This window comes from Aquila chrysaetos, chromosome 4, assembly GCF_900496995.4.
Source record: "Aquila chrysaetos chrysaetos chromosome 4, bAquChr1.4, whole genome shotgun sequence".
In the NCBI taxonomy this organism is placed as follows: Eukaryota; Metazoa; Chordata; class Aves; order Accipitriformes; family Accipitridae; genus Aquila; species Aquila chrysaetos.
The window spans coordinates 43,294,535-43,314,397 of record NC_044007.1 but is presented as its reverse complement, the minus strand read 5'-3'; the positions used below and the strand labels follow the sequence as shown (position 1 = coordinate 43,314,397).

The 19,863-nt window shown below is 38.1% G+C and overlaps 1 protein-coding gene across 1 annotated transcript in view; it reads left to right on the top strand.

The window, feature by feature from the left end:
* RP1 (RP1 axonemal microtubule associated) overlaps window positions 1–19,863 on the top strand; it is a 184,886-nt gene that overhangs the window by 81,927 nt on the left and 83,096 nt on the right. Inside the window, exons 26-31 of the mRNA XM_030012421.2 lie at window positions 765–990; window positions 11,551–11,705; window positions 12,333–12,411; window positions 15,488–15,569; window positions 17,714–17,769; window positions 17,927–17,959. Of these exons, the coding sequence (XP_029868281.2) occupies window positions 765–990; window positions 11,551–11,705; window positions 12,333–12,411; window positions 15,488–15,569; window positions 17,714–17,769; window positions 17,927–17,959 (631 nt within the window). The remainder of the gene's footprint in view (window positions 1–764; window positions 991–11,550; window positions 11,706–12,332; window positions 12,412–15,487; window positions 15,570–17,713; window positions 17,770–17,926; window positions 17,960–19,863) is intronic.

The following is a 19,863-nucleotide window of genomic DNA, read 5'->3' as shown; positions in this document are numbered from 1 at the left end:
GTGTTGTCCTTGTTGTATAGTTAAGAAAGAGAAACAAAGAGGGCTTGTGAATTATGTAATGTTTCTCAGGAAGCTAAAGCAGACCCAGGAATAGAAACTAGTTGCCTGATTTCCAGAGTGATGCTTTAGTCCTGGGACCCATCCTTACTTTTTTGCATGGCCATTTATTGCAGTTCTGTTTCCATATAAAATGGAATGTTACTTTTACAGCCATGGTGCTGTAATAGAGAACTTACAGAAACAGTTAATCCTGACACCAATGCACGTAAAGATAGAAGACAAAGAGAAAAGTGGGTCATAGCAGACTGATAATGGTAGGAATAGTTAATAGGGCTCTGCTGATGGTAACTCTATGGACTGCAAAATATATTTTTTCATGCAGCAATGACTGAAAGTACTTCTGCTTGTTAAAGTATTTGTCTAGAAATAGAGATTTACATTATAATGCTACAAACTGGATTCTGTCAAGAGATCTAGAACCAGACTGAATTGTTTGAGCCCTTTAGTCACTTTAAATAATATGGTACTGAAATAAATAAAATTACGCTTGCAGACTACTCCATAAGTCTTTGCTTGATTGCTCTGTGATTTGTTGTATATTAAGGCTTCATTTTCTAAAAAAATCCATTACTCCAGGTTACATTAGCTGCACATTTAGCTTGCATGGTCAGTGTAAGAAGGATTGCTAACAGACAACATTATAATTTCTTATTAAAATCTGTTGGGTTTTCTTTTTTTTTTTTTTTTTTTTGTGGCCCTTACAGATTAATTTCAGAGATCTTGGGCAGCTATATAAAATCCGCATTGGCCACGACAACACTGGAAATGATCCCAGTTGGTACCTGGAGGAAATCAGACTTGAAAGAGTAGTCCCTCTTTCTGATGAAGAGATTTGTCTCCCCATGGAGTGCTGGCTTGCAGAAGACAAGGGTGAAGGTGATACCTGGAGGGAAGTGGCGATAAGAAACCCCACAAAGGAGCTTTTGCCATGTATGTGCTCAGTATTTTAGATCATGTGTTCGCTAGCCATATCCTGTGAGTATATGACAGCTTTTCATGCTTCTTCCAGGGCAGACTGCCCAAAAGCCAGCATAATCATGAAACAATCCTTTCCAGATACTTTCTAGTTCCCCAGAAGTGGAAAGTGATCATTTTACCCCACTCCTTTCCTCCACAAAATCAGAATAATAGCTGTGGCCAGGGCATCTTACCCCTATAAAATTCTTGGTCTCTCAGAGTGCCCCTAAATCACTGGCAAGTACTGCTCCTTAGAGCAACACATCAGGCAGGAAATCAAGGCGTTATCAAGGTATGTAGTCGTGTGACATCCAGCTCCTTTTAGCAAGTTTGATACCATCCTTTCTTGTGCTGCATAAAATACTCTTTACCAGAAATCCCTGATCTGAATCATCACACACAGGTTTTCCAAATCAGACTCAAGTCACAAGCATTCATACAGAAATTGTTAGCTGCAGGGTGGCACTTTGGTACTTCAAAGTTTACCACAGCTTTGACACACTTTGTTCTCTTCAAGTGAAGTGGGAAATAGCCCATCATATAAAGTTATTATTTAAAAATTCCTGGGCCTCTACAAAGGAATAAGGAGCCAGTGTAATCATTTAGCACGATGGGATTTTTTAATAGAATTCTCTTTACATTAACAGAATGACAATGATGCAGCTGATAGACAATACTGTCTCACAGTCTTACATAGATAGGTGCTATCATTCAGGCAAACTGTATTCAAACTGAAGGAGTGAATATTGCAAGGAATCAGTGATTCAACATAAAAAAGGGTCATCATGCATTTAGTGACAATCAAATAATTTCAGAAGAAAATATCAAACAAGTGAAAAACCTCAAATGAAAAGAATATAATTCTCTGAAAAAGCATCAAGACTGGTGATGTGTGAATGTTTGCCATGGGTTTTAAGGCCAAAGGGGACTACTGATCTCTGTTACAGAGGCCAGAAAATGCTGAGAAACACACGTGCCAGCACACATTTGCCCTCTCCTCTTTTTTTTTTTTTTTTTTTTTTTTTGTTAATTATTCTGCAGAGTATTTAGTGACTTCAATAAGAGATTTCAAAACCTGGGACTGAGCGGGATCAACCAGGCCCTATAATCATTAACGTATACCACACTACAATACGCCACCTCTTATAGTGATGTAAATACGGTATACTGGTGCAATAGAAAAATAGTGCAGAAGCCAATTTGTTGTATGAAGAATTAATTCAACATCAATAACTCAAATCTGCAGTATGCAGTCTGAAATGCAGTATGCATTCTATGAATGCACCCATTCATAGAAAAGTACTAATATTCTGGTAGGTGCACTCCATTTACATACTTGTATGTGAAAAATCAAGTCAGTTCTATCAAAGGCTGGGAATATGTTTAAAACAGCACATTTACTTACTTTTTAATCATTATATTACTGCACCTTTCCTTGCTTTTGCAGGAACATTATCTTTATTAAAATATGTGTCTCAAGTTTGTAAGAAAAGATACATTAGAAAGAATTTGGAAATTTCCCAAAATTGTAAGTTTTATAAATTAATTATTGATTTTAGGCACATTTAAATTGAACATCAATATATACTCAGCAAGGCCTCCCAAGGATTTCCTATTTAGTTTCTCAAGAACAAGCAAATTAAACACTATCCATTTGCATTTCCCATTTAAAAGCTAATTGCTTACAAATACCGGACAAACCACATCAAGTCACTTTCTCCAGCAGAACAAATGATGTACTTACTACTTATTACTTAATGATAATATCTGATATGATTTAGTAATTTGTATCCTGTACTTTTAATTCAATCTGGTATCTTCTAGTGCTACTAAATTTGCTTAACTATAAAAGTGATGTGCTGGAAACTTTAAACAAAATGAACAAATATAAACTAATCTCAGAAGACATTGGTTTTTTTATTGCTGTTCTTTAACACTTACTTTATTACTCAACTTCTTTCTTAGAAGAAAGGGTAATTTTTTCCTTATCCTTTTTTCTCCCTTTCTCCAGCCAAACTCTACTATGTACCCAATATGGACCCAAAACCTTGGAGCTGATTTTTGATTCCTTGTCTTTCCTTTTTCTAGCTTCATTTCTTAATGTCCTAAGTTATTTCCTGATTCTGTCAGCTTTTCTTTACCTTCCTCTCTGAAATTGCTTTTTTTTCATCCAAATTTCTCACCTTGGTAAATCCCCTTACTTTTTCTGGCTGTGCCTCAGCCAGTTCAAAACCTGACACTAATCTGGTCTCCTATTCAAGTGATGCTTTCATTTCTTTCTCAGTATCTCCCTCATACCAGTCTCAACTTCCATATGTAACCCAGGTTTCTTATGCCTCCAATGTGTGTTTGCCTTTGTCTTCCCTTCTTTTCTTATTTTTTTCCCCATTGCCAAGGCTTCTAGGTCCATGGCTTCTTTTTCTCTTCATATTCCATCTTCTTTTTTGCTTTTCCAGCCCTGGAGATTTAAAAAACTTCACCTGATCTGTCTTCGAAGTTGTCCCTGAATTGAGCATGCTGTTGAACCGAATGAACCCTGGAGGTCTGCTCCAACCTGTTTTTTTTCTGTGATTCTTCCACCCAGTCTCACTTTTTTTCTGGCAGTTCCATATATTTTTAGTTTACCAAACTTTATAAGTATTGAGTTGTTTATTTGTTGCTGTTCTGATATAGTTTCATCCCCTAGTTACGTTGTGATGCACTAAATCAAAGAAAAATTATTTAAGTATTTTCTAAGTGATAGGTATAGGAAATTAGTGATCATGTCTTGAACTGGGTAAATCTTAAGTGTCATTCAATGAAAATAACATAGAAGCTTTATTCTGAATGCTTTTGACTTAGCTTTATAACATCATGACAACGCAGGAGTGTTAGGGGAATCAGACCAGATCTGGCAGCTCAATGTAGTGAGGCTGCCGCAGCTGCATGGCCCCAGGTCCAACCAGCGGCGAGGCTGAGCACATGTTCCCAGTCAGCACACACAGGGAGACCACACGTATATACCACATATATATACATGTATACATGGCCAGCTGCACAGGTGACCCAAGCACACAGAGCAGTCGCCCACACACAGACAGCACCAGCAGCCTCATCCCCCTCCCCTCTTTGGCTGAGCAGGGTGGATGTCCACAATAGGAGGGAATATATATGTCTATGCATATATACAAGGTGGATGCTTCTGGCAGCTAGGCTCACACACTCCGTCTGCTCAGCAGCTGCCCCTGGATGCCAGTGTCCCCAGCTGCTGGCACCTGGACCTATGAGCCCCTGAGGCTGCAGCCCCACTCCAGCTGCTGGTACAGACCACCTCACACACACACACATGCACACACAGAGCTGTCTCGCCCTTAGAGACACACGTACACCCCAGCACACACAGAGCTGTCTCGCCCTTAGAGACACACATACACCCCAGCAGGTCTCACCCGTAGAGACACCCGTACCCCATGGCGTCTCTGGCAGCTAGCTGGGACTCCTGTGGTCCCTCCAACAGTGAGCTGCTCATGTGGTCTTGCACTTAGAGGCATGGGCCTCTGACCCCTGGTCCCACCCCACTTGCTGACACTTAATTTCACTCCCTCCAATCTCTCCAGTTGCTGTGATGCAGGACCCCAGCTGGGTCCCAGTCCAGTTGCTGGCACTCAGACCCCATACCCACACATGCAGACGTACACAGAGAACAGAGAGCCCTTCACCCAGTAAAAGAGTTAGAAAGCAAATTAATGTGAAGGTGGGACAAACTGCACTGATCAGGTGCAGGACACAGCCAACCATACTAACCAGCCCTTTTGATCCCCTGATCTCTCTATTTTCCCACACCTGTTCCTCCCCAAATCACCTAGATCCATCTCTTTCCCTGCCTTTGGTTTCTCCCCTAAATGTCCCATAATAAGTCCTGTGCAATCCTAAAATGCTCTTCCCCTCTGTCCCATATTGCGTTCCACACCCCTAGGCAGCAAAACCCAGCACTCTGAAAGATACTCCAGAATTGACACATTGTGATGGGTTTCATGCCTGGACACTGGGACTGAGACTCTCCTGGGACAGTTCTGCAGGGCTGGGAGAGGGTGTCCCTTCCTCTGAGTCCTTGATATGGGTTCCCACCTGCCCCTGTGCTTGTGGAGATGGGCTGATGGCTCCTGTGATGGGCCTGGGAGAAGCCAGCGCAGGGTGTTAGTTGGACTGCCAATATCTGTCTGTGCTCCTTTGTGAGTGTGCAGAAGACCTTTATCACACGTCCTAACATGGATTGTCTTCAGATATGGCTGAAGTTTTGATCTAAAGGGGTGTATGGTACAAGAAGTGTTGAATTTTCTTACTGTTCTGTTTATGTGAACATAAACTTCAAATGAGAATATAAATGGGGAATTCTGCCCTGTTGTTGTTCACATAATCGAAGGAATAACTGTACTGAATTGAGATAAAAGACAAATATTGAGGCTGAGGCAGGAAAAATTCCAGCTCAAAAGATTTAGATTTCTTTTCCACTTGGAGAAATGTGCAGGCAAATACAGAAAGGTTAGAATTTGCCCATTGACTGAAATAGTGCAAAAGATGACCGAAGCAAATAGTAATGACTCAAGCACTATCTCTACAAAATTTGTATCCCTGTTTAATCACTCAAGAGGCACCAACTACGCAGCTAAAAAGTCAGGCTTCTTTCTCTTTCCTGTTGTAAAATTGATTAATAAGTGTGTTTTTTCAAAGCTAACAATTTTCTTATACGTTATGAAGAATATTCCTGTATATTTTTTAGAATATTGCTCCAAATAGCAATAGTGGAGATTAGAAAGCCTGAGAACTGTAATTCTAATTGAAATGTCTTCACCTGATAGTCGTTTTGTATTTATGTCTTCTCAAATAATATATGCACCACTTCTGAGGAAGATAGTCCCTCTCAACCACTATCAGCCATTAAGAAACTGTTCCCTATTAGCCTTAATGCTGCACCAATCTGTATCTCTACCCTTCCATCATGGCAAAATGCCAAACACTTTTTCTGCAACCCAGGTAGTAAATACCAAGTGATAAAACCACATGACAGAGATTCAACCTTGCTGTTTAACAAATCAAGCCAAAATGACTATTTCATTCAAGTGGGCATGTCATATGGAAGAAAGGCAGAACCTGGAGCAGTACTGTGTAATACTGTTCTAATACCTTGGATCGCCACCATTAAGGGAGGACCGAATAGAAACAGTTTGACAATTTTAATGTTGTGTATCATTTACCATCTCTCTAGGTTTTGTGTTCTTTGGCCATTTTGTCTGTTTACACTAGCAGCCTGATGGGAGTGGATTTGCGCAATGAGGGGGTTGGTGCTAAAAATCCAATGAGCTAAGGGTCCAATGTCCTCATCATGTGTGTTTAGGGGGAAAGTTACTCTGGGCTTGTTCTGGTCTTTTCCCACAGACTGACTGCCAATTTGTGGCAAGATTGTTATCACTGTGTTCCTGGAACATATCCTCTGGTTTAATTTAATCCAAAAAGAATCTAGTTTTCACTCTAAAATTACTCCATGCTGCAAACCGGAAAGAATTAAGGAGGGCCAACCAGGGGATTCAGTTTCTTGATTCAAACTAATGTGCTGTTGTAGGCACACCAGTGTCGTTAGGCTCAGACAGCTGTAATGCAGAGGAAGCTTACCTAATGTACTTTGAGTAATAAGTGATAAGTATATTTATCTTGAATTCATCTGCTCTTAACTAGAGTTCTAAAATAATGACTGTACTTTTCTTTTAGCAGAATTACTTCAAAAAGAACTGACAATAGGACAGTAGCTTATACTAAGTCAGAAGAAAAAGACCAATATTTCTGCAGTGAAAACTTTCATTATCTTATTCTTATAAATAAATTTTTCTTTAATTCTATTAGGATTGTTTTCTTCTTCTCCCAAAACATATCAAAATTTTAATTTAGTCTTTAATGCAAGGCAACCTGCGATGCTTGCTTACCGTTTATATTTTCCAAAGGAAAATGTCATAAGTAACAGAATTCTGTACCTTACTTCTTCAGAAGGAAATGGGAATTATACACTGTGATTGCAGATTGGGGCCAAACTAACTCTTAGCATTGGTGAATGATCAGGAATATACCAACCTTCTATATTGGAAACTCTGCTTCAGGTGCCCAGAATAAGAAGTCTGGAAAAAAGGTTCTCTAACTTGCATTCTGTTGCCCTTAGTATGCCCTTAGGTTACCTTTTCTTCACAACCATAGAAACAAAACTTCCTTTCTCTCTCCCCTTTATTCCAGGTAATTCATGTTCTCAGGTTATCAATAGATGCCAGAAGCTGGAAGTGGGACTTAAAAAAACACCTGAAGCCTCATGATAACATCTCAAGCGGTAGCAGTAGTAGCATTTTTATGGACTGAGCAAGTATAAATTTGCTACTTGTACACTTGACTGCTCAGTGACTCCTATAGTATTTTTGATATATTTTGATACGTCATTTTTTATCATAGTTATTATGCTGCTTTAATGTCTGTCTCTCATGGAGCCTTTTAGAAGCTCCCCAGCTCTGCCTGAAAACATTTTACCTCCCTTTTTTCCAACAGTTTCATCCATGCATTCATGTCACAGAGTTTTCTGTTTGGTTATAGAGCTTATCTAAAGTTACCCTGTTAGCAGTTTGAAGATTTCAATCACTTACTTTCTGAAAGGTCATTTTCTTTTTTAGTGAGTGCTAGCTGAGATTTTTTTCCTGCTATTCTGTATTAATTAATCCTCTTATATCCTTTATCAAAGTTATTGTGTTTTTCAAGACGTTTCTTCTGTTACTTTGATGTGCCCCACATTAGACAGATGCCTAGACGTGAGTCTAACAGGTCCCTCATAATGCTGAAATGGTATTTCCCAACCTCTGTTGAGTGGTTGGTTTTATGATATAATTTTCAGCTTTTTCTTTCCTTTTTTTGCCTATGGGCCTACCTCTCTGCTTTGTCACCCCTGTTTTCAGCTGGTGTAGTTTCACTAAGTCAGCGTATAGTAAAATGAAATTACTGATACAGAATAGAGGATTGGGCCATAGAGTTCTAATTCTCAGAGTTTTGGGATGGCTTTTTCTTCCTGCAGTGAAGCAGGTCTCCATTTCAGATGTGGCAGCAGTGGAGGTCTTAGAGTAGGTCAGTTTCTCAAAGGAAATTAAACCACTGTCCCAGAGACTGAACATATTTTCTACAGTCTACACAAAACCCCCTGTGTTTTGTGAACAATATACAGAAAGCTACAAACAGGCAAATTTCACATAGGGTGAGTCTTGCTGTCTCAGCAATACATTCGACTGGTAGGTTTGTTCTCCAGATTTGGTTGTATCTGCCCCCGTGCTCATCAAACTACTGGTGCACCTTGTCTTACCTGTTACAGAGTGGCATCATCCTTCTTGTTCTTATATTTAAGCAATCTGTAGCTCAGGAGCCACTAACACTAGCACCTTTTGTAACTCTTCTGCAATCTAGCGGAACTGCTTGACAAGGTTAGAAAAAATTGCATCCGCTCGAGCTGGTCTGTGCCTAGGTTTCCATTTGTACAGAAAAGCCTTAACCTTCACAATCTATTTAGTGGATGTTTATATGAATGTCCAAGCATTTCTCCATAGCGACATGTTCTAAGTAGGCATATACAGCGTGTTTTGGAGAATATTTTTGTTGCTTAATTTTTTTGTGTATTTCCTATAAAATGCATTGTAATATATACTCAGGTTAAGGGAAATGAACATTCCATTTATTATCCTAATACAGCAGCCTGTATTGTTAATTTGTACAAAAATTTAAAGCACGAACTGGTCTTTTTGTTAAAAAGGTTCCTTTGTAAATAATGCAGATTGTGTAGCCTAAATAAATGCCAGACCTACTGTTTTCCAGATGGCGAGAGATGTATAGACACAAGGAGCTATGGAAAATATTTTGCAGTTCTTTACATTTCAACATGTGCATGTTTTCTAATTCAGACTGATTTATTTAGGCTTGTAGCAATAGAAAGCTGTATTTGATTAGATCATTATCATCTCTCTAGTTACCACAGAGATGCACAGTGCTACAAAAGCAACTGTAATTTATTTATCTGTTAATATCTTTGTGTTGTGTTATAATTATCTCTTATTCTGTTCTGGTGTGTCCTGTACTTAATCCATTTGGTTTGGTCTCCCTCCAGAAATAAAAGAGCTTGTTGGTGTTTTCTTCTCATAATCACTTGTTGTTAAAGGGCTTCTTAAAAAAAGCCTTGAATATGCTTTAAAATTGTGCTTATAGTAACTTAAATGTTGCAGTTTTGATCATGGAAAGTACTTGTAGGTGTAAGTAATACAGATACCAATACCAGTCATAACATAAACAGTCTATACACTTTCCTTAGCTCCCACAGATGTTTTGCTTTTTCAAAACTGAGAATGTAAGTAAGAATGCAAAAGCATGGGGGAGACTTCATGTCGCTATGTCTCTGCTTTTACTAATCTGCAGCATCTTGCTCCATGAGTAGTTCAGCCCTATTATTCAAATGGCTGGTCACAGATTAATATAATAGTTAGCTTGTCTTTTGGAAATATGCCCCCTCTCCTTCATTTTGCCCCTTCATGATCAGCGTGACTCTTTGCTTTGTTGCATGTTTCCTTTCATAGTTGGCTGTCACCCCTTATCATCTGTCCTTTGGCCAGTTTCTTGTTTGTTTTATATTCTCCTGCTGCTAATCTGCACACAGTTATGATTATGCTAAGAGTTATGATATAAAATGTCATTTGGATATATTGCTCAATTATGCTAATTATCAGGTCCGTTTATCTTTGTTACTTGCCATTCATAACTACCATTTGTTTTAACATGACGTTTTTAGGTTAAAAACCTTGAAACTAGGTTTCAAGGCTCTGCCAAATTTTTGAAGGAGTGTGTGTGTATTATTGAGATCAATTATATGTCACGGGCTGTGTTGGTACACTAATGCATGGGTGTGAGAGCTCAACGAATGCTTGGAGTTACAGAAAATAATAAAACTGATCAAGGGACACCACTCCTATTTTGACTCACAGTTGTAATAGTGATAAAGAGTTGGAGATGCTGTCTTTGCCATTTTATGATAATTTTATAGAGATTAAAAAAAAAATCCTGGCTTGGTTAAGCATACAGTCTATCCATCAACATTTCTTTCCTACCTTTTAATATATGTGGGTCTATTTTTTTCCCTTAAGTATTGGCAGTATTATTTTACTACTTGTTTAGCTTCTCCACTGGGAATCAGAAATAGCTATTCTTCAATGATGGTGGATGACATGATGTTTGAGTTTTATAATCTGCCTTAGGGTCCAGTGAATTAAAAATTTATGGAAATGTCAGATTCTACTAACTATTTGGTGGTTTAAGAGTAATAGTATTTTAGTTAGTTTTTGTAGAATATTGTCCAGTTTCAAGCATTTTGTTATCATTTTCTGTTTTCATCTTAGTTCCTTCTTAAAAGTAGTGTTTAATTGTGTTTGTTAGGGCTTCTACTACCTTTCTTCACTCCCAAGAACTATTAAAATTATCCATTAGTGAAACAGTAATCTCCTCTGTGATCCACTACATGGCAGCAGAAATGGCCAGCTGTGATTAGAATAGGAAAACACTGCATGGAAAAATTGCCATTAAGATGTAAACAGGAAATTTTTTTAAAAAAGTTGTAATAAGAAAACCTGAAATTAAATACAGTAGTATGTGATTACTACAAATAATTTTTTTTAAAAGAAGTTTGCATATCTGGATAATTAAAAGAATAATATTAGCATGGTGCAAAATATGTTAATACTGTAACTCTGAATTATATTCCAGAATTCTTTGAAGATAAGTGTATATTCTTTGTGTGTACGACTTCGTTTTAGAGTAGAAGGAGAGGCATTAAAAAGTTGCAAATATATTTTAACTGAGAGCTGTTTTTAAAAGTGTTAACATCCACTAGTGATAAAGGTTGAAAGCCTCAAAAGCAAGTTGAGTGTCTGCTTTTTATAGATGAGGGAGGCCATTCATCTGCTTGCCCACCTTTATATGTGAGGTGAAAATCTAAAACCCCTAGGATTTATGATTGCTATTCTCCTTTTAAGATGAAATGAAGGTTAACCACCCAGAAAATTCTGTTTTGCACAAGTCTGGAGGTTGAAAATGCCTTGGTATCAGTGAAATATAGCTATTGTTTGAGACCATGACTAGGCAGGTTAGGTGGTCTCCAGATAACTTGCCAAGAAAGACTTGCGAATTAGGTCTTGAAATCATGAATAGTCAACAGGGAGTGAGAGAATAAAATGGAGCACTAGGGAACACTTGCTTGATGGGCTGCTTTGCTGAGCAATGCACAGCTATACTCAGCATAACGTGTTTTTCTAAGTTTGGTATTTCTATAGTTTTGTGCAGAGAATTACAAGATTTGAACCTGGCAGTGACAAATGTATGGATAGCTGTTGCTACTTCCAAACTTGGAAGTCAGTACAGTCTTCTGGCAAAATTTTGATGGGAAAGCTTTTGAATCATGTGCAAACTACAAGGATAATCTCAAGCTTTTTCTTCTTCTAGTGTTGGTGTATGAGGTCCATGTATACACGGGTGCTAAATCTGGTGCTGAAACAGATTCTAATGTTTATATCAACCTCATTGGGACAAGAGGAGATGCCGGCAGAAGGAAGCTCCATAGATCTAAGAATAACAACATAAAATTTCGACATGGACAGGTGAAGTAAAAATGATGCTACTTCTGATCAATAAGAGCAAATTATGGCTAGCAAACTGTTTCTTCAAATATCTTCTTATTTACAAGCTTTATTCAAGCAGTTTACCATTTTCTTACTTATTTTCTTTATTCAAAATTAGAGAATTACATCATAGGAATAATTTTTATCTGCTGGATCAATCACTGAGAGCATTGGATAGTAAAATTTGAGTACTCTTGGTTATTTATATTGCACATACAGATAAAATGGTAACATTTTTGTTCTCCTGAACAGATCACTTTAAATTTTAGAATCAAGTTCTAAATCCTTATTCCCAAGTATATTTTCCAGTCTTGGTGAGGCAGATAGGGCTAGAAAATGTAATACAGAGATGACCAAATAATTATTTGCAACCGATCACTGTGTCATGCCAAGGAAATCAAGTGCTGTTTCAGTGGAGGAATTTTAAGGTGTTATTCACCTTAGAAAGCTTTAAAAAATCCTCACTGACTGGCCAGGACCAAGATAAGACACCTATATTCATTCTGCAGAAACAAAAAAGAGAAAAAATAAGCTATTCTATGCTGTTATACACAAAGCAATAGGTGTGTTCAAGACCTTTATCGTTTTCCTTGTATGGTTCCACAGATGGATATTTTCTGCATAAAGGCTGTCTCACTGGGAGACTTGGAGAAAGTTCTGATTAGCCATGATGGAACTGGTCCAGGTAGGATTTAAATTCCTAGAGACCAATCTGTTTTCAAGTCCCTTTTAAACACAATGCGCTTTATTTATATTGCATCCTTCATAAAAAATGTGACAGAAGGTCTTACAGTGATAAAAAGTCTTCCCGCAGACTGATCACTGTGATGCGATGGTGAAAGACAGTGGTAATGGGCAGCAAAAAAGGCATGAGTTTAATGTCAAATACTGTCATTCCACTTTTTGTTTTCAAGTTTATTTATAAGAAAGCACTATTTATTTGCATATAGAAAACTCATGAAAGCGTTGCTCACATAGGTAAAACAATCCTTCATTAGAAAAAGACTGAAGACTGGCCAGAATAGAATTAAAGATATTCAACACCTGCTTTACTACCGAACAAATTTTGAGTAGCTATAGCATAATGTCCTTGCTGCTTTGGGCAATGGTAGATTTGGTTATTTATTTAATCTACTCAAGTCAATGTGGAGCTGCTCCAGTGGGTGACATTGCACTCAGCTTGTAGGTTTTTCAAAAGAGAGAATTTTGTGATGAGACAAAATCTTTTCTTGAGGTGTGCATCTCCGGAATGAAATAAATTAAGAGAAAGCTAGCATTTAAAAGCTCTGAGGATGTAAATACAGCAAGTATGTTTGCAGATTAGTAGCTAGGAAGAAGCTCAGTGAAAAGAAGGATTTTTAAAACAGTTCAGGGCCACACTGATACCGGATTATAACAGCAGTTTTACCCTTATCTGTTCTGAAATGGCCTCAAGCAACACCCATCTTGCTGACTGTACTGTCTAAGGCTCTGAGCAGACTTGTGACTGTTACAGAAGTAACCTTATTAGTGCAGCCTTGGTATGGGGTGTAAACTTGAGTCTTGTATCTTTGTAGTTCTCTAGAGTTTGCTGCCTTCAGCAATATGGATGATTGTACACCTGAGAGTTTCACATCCTAGTAGGCCAAGACATAACACAGAAGGCAGTGTCGTGGAGCCTACCTTCACGCTATGCCCCAGGTCACCATACCATACTCTCTTCCCTTAGCTCTCCTTTCATAGGCAGAAAAGTCTTCTCGCAGGATCACCATTACAAATCTAAACCCAGACTCAGCTATCTTAAGATGTTCTTTGACAACGGAGTTCAAAGTTTGTATTTTTGGAGGATTGTCTGAACAGGACAGTGGATTGAATTCTGTCTATAACAAAATTTATGTCTCAGTAATTAAGATTATTGTTCATTGTACTCAGCACAGATAGATCTCACAGACCTCTTTTGAACTGAGGTGACCAGAGGGGTTGACAGCTGGAAAAGGATGATGAGTCAGGAGAGAGGGCATCTAGAGACCCAGTCTTTTAGGGGTTGACAGGGAGGAAAGAGGGTTCCTTTAGAGGTGGGGCTGCCCTTTTTTTTAATCATATCACTTGTCTGAGTGATAGGGCAGAAGGTCTTTAGTCTTGATTTGGAGACCGTCTTGAAAGGATCATGGAACACATACTTTCTTTGGGGGTCCTAGACTGCAGGGCATAGATCTTCTCCCACAGCCACTGTGAATGAGGAAAGAAAATGAATTTTGTCGTAGACAGCAAGGTTTTGGGATTGGTCAGGTGTGAGTCACTAGATGATGTGTCTTATCTGCTGAAAGAACCTTCTCCTCCGTAGAAGCTTTCCATGCATACCTGTACATTTACACAAGCAACTCCTTTCATCTTATTTGGCCTGTTTCAAAGTGACCTGCCTGAATGCTGGTGAATCTTGGCCAGGCTAGTAGGCTCTTTCCAATGAAAGAGCATCTGAGGTATAGAAGGGTGACAGAAGCAGCTTGCAGAGGGTTCTAATGTGCCCTGGGCCTGAAGTCTTGTAGGGGAAATGCCATTCTGCTCCATGCACTGCCTGGGCAAGCCCTCCTTACGGGACAGAGACTGCTGCCTTCTAGGGACTTCCAGACTCAGATGTAGCCAGGAAGGCAGAGCGTGAGAATAAATAGGACAGTTGTCTGCTTCTGACCAAAACATCCCTCATGCTGTTTTGCTACAATGTGCTGATAAATAATGGTGTGAGTCATGCAAAACCTCGTAAGCAATATGACAAGTTGTGAGTGGTGCCGACGCGGTGACAACAGGATATTTGAAAAGGGCTTTGCAGGAGAACTGTACCAGTCATGAGGATGGTTATTGGAAGTGATCTAAGAGATCATTGTGGATGTGGCAGTGGTTACTGCTGTTAGGGAGAAGATGAATTCAGTTGCCCAATGGAAGTGAGGCTGCACAGCTCCATGCTTGCCAGTCCAACTAGTAGCAAGGCTGAGTATGTGTTCCCAGTAGGCAAACGCACAAACACATTTATAAAACACATAAATGTATGCACATGGCCAGCCACGCAGATCAACACAGACAGCACCAATGGCCTTATCCTGTTACCCTCTCCAGCTGATCAGAATGACAGTCCATCAATGGCAAATATATACATATATATACAGTATGGATGTTTAAGGCCTCCAGTAGCTGGCCTTAGACACTCAGTCTATCCAGTCGCTGGCCTTGGATCCTTGGATCCTCAGTTTTCCCAGTTACTGGCACCTAGACATAGAAAGGCCCTCCAAGGCTGCAGCCCCACTCCATTTGCAAATGAGTGCAGTAGTCTTAATGATTTGTTAATTAATGCTTTTATATATGCAATCACAACTTCACTCACAGGGGACCAAAATTTCCAGCTTTCACACAGATCTCAGTTAACTGCATAAACAGATTTGTCCCAACGTCCTTGTGCCTGATCACAAGGAACCAGAGGATGTAAGCTGGGATGTGAATGGTGTTGGCAGGTCACAGACGTATGCATATACTTGCCTCCAAGCAAAATCCCCCACCCTTCTTAAAATTAAAACAGAGCAAGGTAGAGAAGAATTAACATTGTACCTCTTGTGAGAGACAGAGAATAATAAAGCTTTCATTCTGTTAATATATCTTATCTGTTTAGCTGAGCTCTGTCTTAATATGACCTGTGTTTCTGCTGGAAAAAGATAATCTGAGCCTTTTTCTTTTAAATTTATTAAAAAAATTTGCATTATTTCACATGATAAACTTTTGTCATTTCAACACAGGCAATGGATGGTTCCTGGATAAGATTGTCATCAAACATAAAGAAGGAAAGGAAGCTCAGGAGGTTGTATTTCCTTGTAATAGGTATGCCATTCACTGAGAAAAATAATTTGTTACACTGCCAGCAACCTAAAGAAAAAATTGCACAACAGGCATGAGCACACAACCTAGATGTATGAGCAATGCCCCAGAGTTTTTCAACATACAAGGGATGCAAAATTTTGCCATTGAAGACAAAGAACACAGTTGCTGTATTGGTATAGGAGGGAGTCATAGCCTAATGCAAAGAAGCCCAAACCCAAACGTTGCACAGGAGGAAAGGTGCATTGATCTTTTTTTTAATCTAAAATATACAGAGACCACATGAAAATAAATAAGCTTGCAGTTCTCAATCTTTTAAGAAGTATTATGTGTAAAGATCTAGCTGCACTGATTTTGGTCAGTTTCTCTTTCTCAGTCACTGAAAATGTTATATATATCCTGGAAATCTTTGGAAAGACATTTAACTTTTCTCCTAAAGGAGAGCTACAGTATTCCCTTTCATTTAGTAATATCTACTTGTCTGTCTTACTAGGTCTAGAATTTTGGTACCATGGGCAAAATTTGAAAATGCTTGACTCTCTCAGTTCTAATAATTACTACACAGCCTATTCTTCCAAATATTCTTATTATCTGAGACAACTGCAACCTGAAATTTTAGCAGTCATTGAGTTGTGTCATATGGCTATAACAGAAAAAAAAACCCCATAAAATAAACCAAGAGATGAAAGTAAGGATTTATGTGTGTTATTTATATATTAGTATATTTAATATGACAGAAGTAGTTTGAATTGTAATTTAGAACCAGTTAATTATATTCTGTAGTGTGTGGTTTCCAGAACTCATGAGTTTGGGTTACATGGCTGAAATAGTTTCCATGTTATTTTGGGAACTGTGCCTTAAAGTCTTGAAAATCTTTAGGGGTTCAGTAAAAAAGGCTCTCCTTTAGGAATCCTACCTGTTTACGAGAAAACAGGGTTTCGGTTTGCAAGGCTCCTCGAAATGACTGGCTAAGAACCATTTACTCCTCTCAGAATTATTATTCCGATGATCAGGTTTTTGGTTTAGTTTTTCTTTTTTGGCTGTTAGACTTCTTAATTGGTTTGGTGTGCATTAAAGATGGGTATTGGAAAAGAATAATTTCTTTAATTTCAAGGAGATTTTATGAGACTTCTTTAAAGGGTGGGATACTTAATAAAGACACTGGGCTCTCCATAAAACTGCCTTGTCAAAAGGAAGTTGTTAAGCTCTTACAAAAAGATTAGGGACTTTATATATAGAACTGGAGGAGTTCTGTCATTGTTTGCCTGAGGTGTAAGTGTGCTGCCAATGTTTCAAAGTTTGCTTTCTATTTTTGGAAGCTGCTAGTGATCTTTTGTTTCTTAGGAGGAAATGAGGAGATAGATAGGTCACAAAAGTTAATCAAGCTATTTATTACAACAATAGTTGAAATACAGTGGAGTTTAGACTTCATGCATAAGAGATTTATTCATAGAATTTTGTTACATGCAAGAAGTGAACTATATTATGGATCCTTGAGTTTAAACAAATGCAACATCAACACGGAGCCAATAGAAAAGGAGCTGATAGCGAGCACGTATTTATTTATGTCTAAATAAGTGAGATTGTTAAAGGCTGTAAAGTCTTATTATATCAGCAAGGGAGATCAACTGGAGTACGGATGTATGTCTGTAGTGAAAAGATATTGCAGGAAAGCTCCTTAAATTCATCAGTATGAAAGAAAAGTAAAAAGAGAAGTTCAGTTAATTGCTGCAGATCTACAGCTTTAGAAACTTCCAGATCTGCAGGGGTTATATATCATTTTAAGTACAATGAATATAACTAACCACTGCAGGTTATATACCCCCCCCCCAAATGTACAGTTGAGTCTCTGATCCTGTAAATACTTAGTATTTCATATAATGTACTTCATATAGTACTATAGTACTATATATAGCTGCCATGAAAATTCCTATTTGCCTGGAGCAGAGTAAGCCAAATTCTCCTAATATGAATAAGGCCAACTATGATGAATATATGAAAGAAAATACTGGGAAGTAGTTTCAAGGCATAATTTTATAAAAAAAGTATAAAAAATACACTATTGGAGAGAGAAGGTAATTGTCAGATTACTTGTAATATACTGATAATTTTTATTAATCTTATTATTTTTGTTTTTGCAATGAAAGATGGTTAGATGAATATCAAGATGATGGGGCAACTGAGAGGGAGCTAACTGCCAATAGTAAGTATTTTGTTAAAGAATATTTGTGTTATAACAATATAGTGTATACTTAATGCCTCGTTATTGCTGAAGAACCCTTCTGAATAAGACTGTAACTTAAGAAGAAAAGTGATAATAAAGCTTGCTCATGTATTTTTTTTTCCTGTTCATATTTTAGAGGATGGCAATTCAATGAAGGCATTCCTTAAAGGTAAGAGTTGTTTTCTACACTGTTGTGTTTGCTGTTTGAATTTAACCTGCAAATCAGCATTAAGTGACAAATATGTGAGCAAGTGACCTCATTGTACGTGTAAACGAACAACTGTGAAAGAAAATGAAGACAAATTCTCTGGCAATAGTCTACAGAAAGGACTAGGCCTTTAGAAATAATTGAGAAAAACATGCTGGTCATAAACTGTTTCTGGTTTTCTTCATATTTCTACTATTCTGTCCTAAAAGCAGCCAGGAATTCCTCTGAGAAGAGATTCAAGTGTTGTTTTGCTTATCCCAATGTCACTGTCATTTAATACATGGGGACAGGTCCCTTAGCAAACATCAGCAAGCTGAAAAATGTGTTGTGAAGTGTCAGTGGAAGCATTTTCAGGTCAAAATCCATCAGGGTATTCCCGAAGTAGCCAGAAATAATGCAGGCTTAAACTCCAAATCCGTTAGTGAAGCTAAATGTAGTATATATGCATTCAGTTGACTAAATCTGCTTGAATTAATAAAAAGATTTTAATAAAAAACTACCCACCCAGCTTTCTGTTTTTATACCTACAAAGACAGCCTCATCACTGTAATATGCTAGTACCTCCCAAGTGTTTAAAATTTGAGATACCATCTCTGTGTTTCTCCCTAACCAGAAAAGAGAAATACACTGACACAAGTATCTTATGAATATTTAACTTTAAATGTGTATTCTGTGCAACTGTGTCTGGGAAGTGTATGGGAGAAACTAAATTTAAAAAAGTAACATTTACATTTTTCTCTGAAAACAGTGACTTGCCTTCTGTAGGATGAGTCCTGATCTCTCAATCTAATTCCAGTTTCAGTGAAAATTAAATCATTTGCATTCAATCAAATTAGCCAGTTTAGCCAACAGCTTTACTGTTCCATGGCAACATAACTTTGACAAGAGGAGACTGATTAACTCAGGTAAGTAAAGGCTCTCCCACAGAGAAATTTGGTTTTCACAAGAGTGACTTGGAATTGGATTCGGATTCTGCTAAGTGCACAGTGCAGAGATGCAGCCACAATATCTATTTCACCTTATGTTCAGGAAATAGTCTATATTTTACTACTAATCTAAGGGTTTTTTTCCAGTGCAGCTTCCTCTTTATTATGCTGTAATAAGCAGGCACAGATGCAGACTGCTGAGAGCCTGTGCATGTCAAGAGTGGTTAGACACAATATATTGATTATGAGGAGAAAGGAGTGGCTTATGCTTAATCGGTTTGTGCAACATCACTCTGTCAAGATGTCCAGGAGGACCCAAAGAGCGTGTGCTGATTTCTTAGGTTGAGATCAGAGGTTCTGAATAATGAAGGTATAAAGAAGAACATTTTCAGGAAGTATTCTGATGATTAGCTATGCATAAGCTTAGCTTGAATTGCTCTTTAGCCATCTTTTCTTTACCCAGGGGCTCATTCCAGTGAGGAACTGAGACAGGTGAGAGATCGTGCTTTTATGCTTTATATAAAAAAGGTGATGAGCATGACTGATCTCAGGATTGTTCACAGTTTAATTTGTGTTGTCGTAGTGGTTATCTCATAAACCTTGCATGTGAGAAGACTGAGCTTTATAGGAGGGTAGCAATCACAAGAGGTTTGGAAAGGTGTCTTGTACTCAGTTCTGTGTCAATCTATAATGACACAGTACCAGGGTTAGAGCTGATAAGAGACAATTCCAGAGATGTAGAGTCTTGGAAGAAAAAATGATTGCCTTAAATTCTCCCAGCAGCTGTAGCAGTGAAGATTTCACATGGTAGAGCAAATAGTAGTGATAAGCAGTCCCATTCACAATGGAAGTGAAAACTTTTAACATAATATACATCTACTGAATAAAAGGCAAGCAGCAGTGTTGATGTTAGGGAGCCAATGTTTTATGCATTCATGG